This window comes from Populus nigra, chromosome 7 (assembly GCF_951802175.1).
Source record: "Populus nigra chromosome 7, ddPopNigr1.1, whole genome shotgun sequence".
Taxonomy (NCBI): domain Eukaryota; kingdom Viridiplantae; phylum Streptophyta; class Magnoliopsida; order Malpighiales; family Salicaceae; genus Populus; species Populus nigra.
The window spans coordinates 8,358,527-8,367,840 of NC_084858.1; the positions used below are offsets into that span (position 1 = coordinate 8,358,527).

A 9,314-nucleotide genomic window follows, 5' to 3' on the forward strand; every position below is an offset into this window, starting at 1 on the left:
GGAGATGGTTGGCCATGAAAAAACTATTATGGTGAAATCTTCATAAATTGTTGAGGATTAAGTATATTTTGGTTGTTTTATGAATGTATAAGTAAATGTTGTGTGGTTACCCAAGTTACCCTGAGAATGATAATAAATTGAATTGAAGGATATTCTTAAGGTTAGCGAGAAGTCGTTGTGACATATTTGATAATCATGTAAATCAAAGCATACTAACCAATTTAAAATCTAGGGTAGGTCGTACTCATGTCAAGTATGAATACCTCAACGTGGTATTACTGTCGAAGTGTAACTGTTATTCATGAAACCTTTTATAGGATTGGATAAAAAGGATGGGTACCCTCATTATCATGCATACTTAGAAAAAAATTGTGTTTGAAATATGAATTTATGCTTAATAAATCTTTGTTGCAAGACCTTCGCGTATTGGCGGGCCAAGTAGTTAAGTGGTAGGCGAACTCTAGGATTTTAGAAATTTTGTTGTACATGTAAAATTTTTTGTAAACTAAATTAAAAGATCTTTCTATTATCTCTCCTTTCATAATGACATTGTTCTATCTATGTTTGGATTTATGTAATGATATTCTTAAGTAAAATATTATTATGCAAGACAATATATATGTATTTTTTGTATAAATTCCCATAATGTGTATAAATCAATTACTCATATTCTATACCAATCATTTGATTAAATTCAAATAAGATAAAACACATATAAAGGTAGTAAAAGAATTAATTTAAGGCCTAGTAAGGTAGCAGAGCATGTGCATGAAGAAAGACAAGCTTGAGATGTGTGTGAGATTTTTCTTCTCTTTCTATGTATTTCAAGTTAACAGGTATATGAGATTGGATATATTTCTTTCTTAGCATCAATTTATAGTTAAGTTCTTGTGTAATGGATACAATGTTGTTATCGAAAAGAATATATTTAAGTTTAGGATTGACTTGTGGTTGAGATGATATGGACTAAAGTCTAAGACAAATGGTCTATGTGGTGACAATGATTGTGAAATGAATGAGATAACTGATAACTTGGTATGCTCACTTATAAAGAAAACTTTGTCAATTTTGCAATAAAGTTGCTTATCAATAAAGGAGCATGATTACGTGTATAAATAAAAAAAAATTCATGATAAGAAAATGAAAAAAATCATTTTCGGTTGAAAATGTGAAATTATTATAGTATTCTCATGTTTAACATCATCTATGGGGGTGTTACACTATGTTTACAATTAAATAACTTTTACAATTCATAATGAAAAACAAGAATATTAACATTTTAAAATTTTATTTCTACCTAGACACCTTATCTCAAGTAGTTAATGTCACAAATTAATAAATTGTATCATTCCATCCTATTCCCCCTTCACTTCTTTAATAAGCCGACCTTAGCTAGGGTTTCTTCTTTAGCATGCACCAATTTCTTTTGTTATAGAATATGAAAATATCCTCTTCTCATCCCAACCTTTTAACCTCTTTATTTCATCCTTTACAAACAAGAGATGTAAGAATCCTAGGTCACCTTATTTATTGTTTTCTTCTCATTTTATCTTATAATCTCAAAATAATAAATGTGAGAGTAGGGGTCATCCTCACCACACAAATTTAACCAAAATTTAGGGAGGTGTTTTGGTGATTTTCTTCATTTTATTTTTTTTGTTTTTTCCTTCTTCCTCCATTGTTGTTCCAGCCAAGCTCCTCGCTCCCTCACTACTTCAATGTTTTCAATTTTCCTCACATTACCTCTACTCTTCTCTTACTTAAGTATCTTGTATGGGTGGCATGCAAGGGATTTTGTTGGTAGAACTTGTAAGGGAAGGGGCTACTAGGGTTGTTTTTAGCCTGCTATGAAAAAAAAAAGTCAATATTTCTCTTTCCCAATGTATTTTTACCACCTCTTAAATGAGGTAAGGTCATGTTTGGATGTTGTGTTCTCTTATCTTGATGTTTTTTTAGTGTTTATTAGCTGGTTTTCTCATGTTTTTTCCGAGTAGTTACCGGGTCAATTCCTTTTTTAATGGGGTTTTACAAGAAGAGAAAAAAAAGGAACCAACCCAAACACAAAAAAAACCTGAATTGAAGTAGAGAGAGAAAACTTGGTTTTCAGATCACCAAACCAATTCACTTCGAACCAAAGAGTTGTAGATGGTATAAAGGAGAAAAGGAAGGTGAAAATTACGAAGAAAGCAGAGAAAAGAAGTCACTGACAAGGGATAAAGAAAGGATCCTATTCTAGAGAGAGAAAAACACTCAAAATACTTCCCCACCTCTGACCAACCACTAATAACCATTCTTTCCACTTTGCTTTTGTTCCTTTTTATGTAAATTTGCATGATTAAAGTTTTAAAACAATGCAAAGTTATTATTCATGCATTTTTTTAATTTCATTTTTACCGGCTTCACAATAATACTGGTATCATTTTATATAACTATGTCGTTGCCATTTTAAATAGGTAAGTGTTTGTAGCCAAACTTTCTCAACAGAATATTTGTGATTAGTAGATAACAAAAAAGACAACAAACACCAATGCACCAAATCAAGGGCAGAGCCTTTTACAAGGCTCAAGTGGGCTGTAGCCCAGGTAACAAATAATGTTTTGCCCAATAAAAAAAAGGTGCACACCGTTGAACAGTTGAACCTTTATGATTTGTGAGGCTTTCTAAACACAAAAATATACAGAGGAGAGGAGGAGTACATACAAAAGTAAGGACAAAGTAATATAATTGCAACCCGTGGAAAATAATTGTTTTTATACGTAATTAATTGTAAAATACGTTTTGTTTTATTAGGGGTGTTTGTGTTTGTGGTAGTGGTTGCTTTTCAAAGTACTTTTTACTCAGAAATATATCAAAATAACATTTTTTATTTTTAAAAATCAGTTTTGACATCAACACATCAAAACTATATGAAAACACCAAAAAAATTAATTTGAAGCAAAAAACAAATTTAATTTTTTTCAAAAATATTTTTGAAACCCAAAAATAAACTAACTATATATCACTAAAAAGTGTCAAAACATGAACAGTTTCGGTTAAAAAAAAATAATTGCGATCAATTGTGTTTTGTACGGCATCCACACCTATATTAATTAATCATTCCAGGTTATTTTTCTCAAAATTGACAACTATTATCATTCTTATTAGTGCTTCTCCCAAACGTCATACCGAGTTACATTATGCTTGAGCTATAGAAATTACACATATGGTAGCTACTAGAGAACGTGAGATTGGTAGAGGGGCTAATCAAATCGGTAATTTACATCGAAGTGGAACTACTCACTTAAGCTCTCATTTTGATTCTATTTGCAGCTTAATAGATATGTATGGTGCAACTATTACTGTGCTTCAAAGTATGGTTCAAGAAGGATCTTCTAACTCTATACATGGAGAAGCTGGTGGTTGTTTGATTGTGATGAAATCTTTTGAATTTATATTCATCTTATATTTGATGCATAAAATAGAGAGATGCCAGATTTGATCTTCTCCTTGCAAATATGCAATCTGTTTGCACAAAATATGAGATTGACATACCACATATGAATGCTTTGTATAAAAAGACTACAGGTCGTTCATGTCAACAATAAAGTTCAGTCACAGTTTACGAGCATTATCATTATGATATATTTAACTCAACAATAGATTTTTAGTTGGAAGAATTGAATTCTAGATTTAGTTATGGGACAATGGAACTCCTTGTACTTAGCTCTACTTTAGAACCTAAGGACAACTTTAAATCATTTAAAATTGATGCTATTTACAAGCTTGCTAAGAAATTTTATCTAGAAGATTCCAATGAATAAGAGATGTATTATTTGAGATCTCAGCTAGAGCATTATCAGATTGATGTGATTCATCATGAGAGCTTTTATAATATGTCTATCATTTCTGAATTATGTTGAGGATTAGCTGAAATAAATAAATCACAGCACTATTATTTGATTGACAGGTTGATTCGTTTTGTTTTGACTTTGCATGTTTCCACTGCCACTACAGAGCGGGCATTTTAAGCTATGAAACATATTTAAACTGTGCTTTGCAATAAAATGGAAGAGGAGTTCTTAGTAGATTCTATGATGATTTACATTGAACCAAAGTTTGTTAAAGATATTGATTCGAATTCGATCATAGATGAATTCTATTCTACAGAACATCGAAGGGTGTAACTTTGATAGTATAATTTATTTTTATTTTTATTTTGAATTTTACATACTTTAATATATATATATATATATATATATATATATATATATATATATATATTGTGTTATGTATTTGAATTAAAACTTTATTGTTAATTTGAAAAATTTATATATCCGAGAGAATGATTGATCTTCGTCGCGGCGGCGCAAGCGACGCGACGACGGAGGCTTTTGTCGTGCCTCCTGCTGTGAGGTGTTGTGTGTTGGGAAGAGTTTTTGGATTTAATCATAAAATTATGATCAATGTTCAGGAGTCGCCACCTAGTATTATGGTCACTAGGAACTTATGGTATGTGAGAGTGTGGGACTGGTTGTGTAAGGGAAAGACGCATCACCCCCAGTGCACCCTACCTAAGGTAAGTTTCATTGTTGTTTGAATTTTTTTTTCTAAGTTGGGTTTCTATTCGTTGGTCTTCTCTACAGTTCAAAGCAGATCTTTCTTCATGAGGAAGTCTCTACTTTATCGGGTTAAACCCTAACCGTTCTAAAGTCTGAATTTTAGCATCGCATCTATTTACACTTATATCTTTAATACCTGAAGGTGTACTTTATTGCATAATTTTACACCCCACAATTATTAAAGTCTACATCTGGATCCTATAAAAGATTGGAAAAACATTTTTTACATGTTGGCCAAATCCTAATGGATAATCATAAACTAGTTACGATATCCATTTTTGGATTTTTTAAAACATGAAAAATGCAATTTTTTCTTTTTTATGAAAAATATGCTTGGAAAAATTTTAGAATTTGATCGTATGCATGAAAAAAAAATATTTTAATTTTTTATTTTTGAAAAGGGAAATTGATTTAAAAGTTTTTGAGATTTTTTTAAATGTTTTGAATTTTTTTAAAAAATATTTTGGAGAAAACCAGGTATTTTAATACTGGATTTTTATTTTACAGTGTAAATATACAACCCGATATTATGCAAAATTGATAGAAAAATATTCGAGAAAATCACAAATATTTTAAAATGCCCCTTGAAAAGTTTTTTTGGATTTTATCATTATTATTTTTAAATATAATAGTAATATATAATATATTATTATATTAATATATTACAAAATATGTGGACTAGGCCGACCTAGATAGCTGGGCCGAACTCAGTCTAGAAAATAGAGGGGTTAAACTCGACCTAAAACGGTTGGGCAAACTTGGCCAAACAGATTCTTCTTCTTCTAATTTTAGGGACGGGCTAGACCCGGCCAAGCCAACTGGGCTGGGCTAAGACAAGTCCAGCCCAAAGTAACTTAGTCACTGACATAGTGACTAAGTTGCACTAGTGGTGCAACGTGAATTATAATTCACGTTGCACTGTTTATAGCTAAGTGTATGAACAGTGGAAAGTAACTTAGTCACTGACATAGTGACTAAGTTGCACTAGTGGTGCAACGTGAATTATAATTCACGTTGCACTGTTTATAGCTAAGTGTATGAACAGTGGAACGTGAATTATAATTCACATTCCACTGTTTGCATGCAGTGGTAACTAAGAAGGGAGGAAGAAGAAGAAAAAAATGGGAGGCTTACCTGGCGTTGAGGGAGTTGGCGGCCTGACTGGTGGCGCATGGTGTGACTGGAGGTGGTGAGGTCGGAGGCTGGCTCTGGTTGCAACTAGAAGAAGAAGAATAAGAGGCCTGCAAAGGAGAGGGGAAGCTTGCGGTTGGAACTGTTGGAGTGACTGAGGAGAGAGCTGCTGTCGTTGGGAAGGACAAAAGCTTCTAGGCAAGGTGGTTGTTGCTACTGCTGCTGGGGTCGCGGTGGCAGAGAAGAAGAGTTTTATAGAGGAGTGAGAGAAGTGGTGCAACCACCACATGAGATGGTTGGATGGCTAATTGAGGTGGAGAAGATGGTGAGAAGACAGGTGATGAGGATGGTGGTGGCTGAAGGCCACAATGGAGAGAGAAAGAAGAGAAAGGACCGGTTGCAGGAAAACTAAGCAGGGAAGGCTGGCTTTCGGCCAACTTTGCATTCGATTTGCTTCTCCCTCAAGTCATCAATGGAGCCTCTATTTATAGGTGGTGGAAGAGGGTATTCTCGTCTACACCGGGGTAAAATTTCAGCCCTTGATTTGGTTGGGAAGCATCCCAACCGTTGGCTCAAAATGTGCATCATGAGTTGTTCAATTTGCAGAAAAATGTTGCATGAGTTGGCCTGTTTAGGCCGATGCCGGTGCCGTCTCGTTGCCATTCAGACTGAAACGTTCAGTTGGGGTTGTAAAGCAACTGCAAGGGATCATTTGCGTGCATGTTTTGTTAGATTTGATGGAGAAATAAAGCATTAAATGCACTGAAACGTAGCCACCCGGTCAACATTCTCGGGCAAAATCGGGGAAGACAATGAACAGTGACCGAGCGACGCGTTGTCTGGTCTTCTTTTATATATTCAAAACATCGTTGTTTTGGATTCAATTAGGGAGTTTTACTTAGTTTTAATTTAGTCCTCCATCTTTCAATTGGTTTCAATTGAACCCTTAATTGACCCTGAACTTTGATTTAATGCAAGTAGGTCTCTGCGGAACTTCAACTTCAGCCCTAAATTTACGCGGATTTTGCAATTTGGTCTTTGGTCTCAGATTTATGCAATTTAACTCCTAATTGACCATTAAACTTTCAATTTCTTCAATTTCACCCCCGCTTTTTGTCAATTGAGCCCCCATATTGTGCCGCCTGTTGCATAATGGTCCTTCACTGTGGATTTTATCAATTTAACCCCTAATTGACCCCAAAACTTCAATTTTCTTGTGATTTGGCCCCTTATTTTAATCAATTAACTTGGTAAAAAATAAATTTGGTCTCTTAAAATTTTAATCTTCTCAATTAAGCCCAAATTAGGCTCCCAAACTTAATTTTTCACCAATTAAGCCCCAAATAAAATTAATTTGACCCATTTAAAGTATAATTAAGCCCTTGCACTTAATTAAATCCTTCAATTGGACCCAAATTAACTCTTAAACATAATTAAAATTCAATTTGGTCCATGATTAAATCAAATTGGTCTATTAAAAAATTAATTATGTCATTGGACTTAATTTTTATGCAAATTCGTTTAATAATCATTTAATTTGACCTTGAATTTGCATTTTTTTTTCTCTATTTTGAGCATAATGGGGTACAATTAGGCCTTGAATTTTCTCCAAAAATTACAGCTTGATTTCCCGGCCTTGATTTCTTCACGTTGCCAGTCTTTATTTTATTTATTTTTATTTTTATTTTTATTTTTTTATTTTTATTTTGAAAAAAAATGAATTTTAGGGAACAACCCATAATTGGGTTATGACAATCTTAAAACATAATTTATATGTATTTATATCATGGCCCAGAACTGGAAAAATTCCTGGCTCTGCCGTGCTCCAAATGATACATTCCATGCTAGAAAGTACAATCACATTTCTGGGCTTCCAAAAGATAATCCAAGCATGCTAAGACAAGGTTTTTCAGGACCATCTTATTAAGCAAACCAAATGATACATTCCATGCTAGAAAATACAATCACATTTCTGTGCTCTCAAAAGACAATCCAAGCATGCTAAGACAAGGTTTTTCAGGACCTTCTTATTAAGCAAATTTAAAAGCAGCCACCACAATACCTAGCTTTGACCTATGATCATGGAGTCATGTCTTGATCCTTTTTTGGAACCCAAATAAGAGTATCAGTAGCCAGAAAGTGACAAACAGCCGGTCCTGGTTTAATTTTGAGAACTTCAAAGGCCATATGCTCTGGACTCCAAGCTGATGTGTTCAGGTGGCATACGGTTACCGCTTTCACTTCTGCGCCATCAGCAGCGATTAATGGAACCACATAAACCTCTGTGCCTTCGATTACATGGCAATAATGTACTGCATAAGGATATCTGATCTTATGACACACCGCTGCTTTATGTTCTCCCCTCATTTCCGCTTTTGCCGAAACAGTATACTCTTGCTTCTTGCCTGGTTCAGTTGAGAGTACCTGAACATTTTGGCCAAGCCTCGCAACATTAAAATCAATTAATGACTCTAGAGATGTAGCACAATATTTTTCTTCTCCTTCCATGTTCGGGCTCTCGCAGTATCCTATTTCATCACTAATAATCTCAGCCTCTTCCGAGTTGACTTGTAGAGAAAAGTACTTCAAAATCTCCGGAAATTTGTCACTTGAAAATGGTATAGACTCTGCGACTCGAGGAGGCAAGAAACTAACCTTGGTTCCACTGTTAGTAAAAAGCAATTTCATCTTTTTACCTGGATGGAGATCGTTGTACAAGTAGAATATTTTTGAGTCGGGGAGAGCAGATTTTGCGGTTTTTTTATGGCTATCTGCTCCATCATAGTCTTTTCCATATTTTTGACGATCATCAACGCTAATATTTTGACCATTAGCGAAATCTCTGATCACTGAAGGATAATAACCAGGCTGTAGAGTATCTCGAAGGGCTTTTGGCAATGGAGTGTTGGGCAACCTTGAGAACCAATACTTCTCAGTAGGTGGAGAATTATCGCCCAGAAGGAAGCTGGGCACTTTGGCTGGTAAATGGACAGCAGTGGAAAAGGAAATGTAGAGGGGGAGAGTTAGAAAGAGGATCAGGAATGGAGCACCAGAAATGGCTGGAGACATTTTTGAAATAAGTAGATTGATGATTGATCGAGGATAGTGACGTAGAGACCTGAGGGACGTTATTTATAGGGAAGGGGAGAGGGGAGAGGGGCAACATTTGCATCTTCAAAATGATTCCTAGTGAATACATAGATAAATACAATTGTCAAGAACAATATAGCAATGGATTTAAAGCAAGTAATTTGGATAAATTATTATCCAAAGATAAGTGTCGATAATAATTAAGTTGGAATGAGCATCTAGAAGGTGTTTTACAGTGCAACTAAAATTATGTTTGCCTAAAATTTAATTTTTTTAGTATTTTTACTTTAACATTTCAAAAAATAAATAAAATAACACAATATAAAATGATGTTGCGGGCATCCTTTCATATAAATATTGTTTTTTATTTTTAATAATTTCATTTTACCATTTAGTTATTTTTAATTACATCCTTATCCTTATAAATAGAGTTAAATGGGATTTTGGGCTCTTGAGGTGTCAAAATGATGAAACCCAAACCTGCCTCTGGAAGGT

General features: G+C 34.1%; 1 protein-coding gene across 1 annotated transcript; it reads right to left on the reverse strand.

Moving 5' to 3' along the window:
- Positions 1 to 7,624: 7,624 nt before the first annotated feature.
- On the reverse strand, positions 7,625 to 8,814 carry LOC133698834 (BURP domain protein RD22-like). Its single transcript, XM_062121922.1, has one exon. It carries the CDS (start codon positions 8,796 to 8,798, stop codon positions 7,809 to 7,811), a length of 990 nt encoding a protein of 329 aa, XP_061977906.1. The 5' UTR covers positions 8,799 to 8,814; the 3' UTR covers positions 7,625 to 7,808.
- Between the last annotated feature and the right edge of the window lie 500 nt (positions 8,815 to 9,314).

What these genes read in the sequence shown, in the direction of transcription:
- LOC133698834 (XM_062121922.1), bottom strand. Translation starts at nt 8,798, where the DNA reads ATGTCTCCAGCCATTTCTGGTGCTCCATTCCTGATCCTCTTTCTAACT.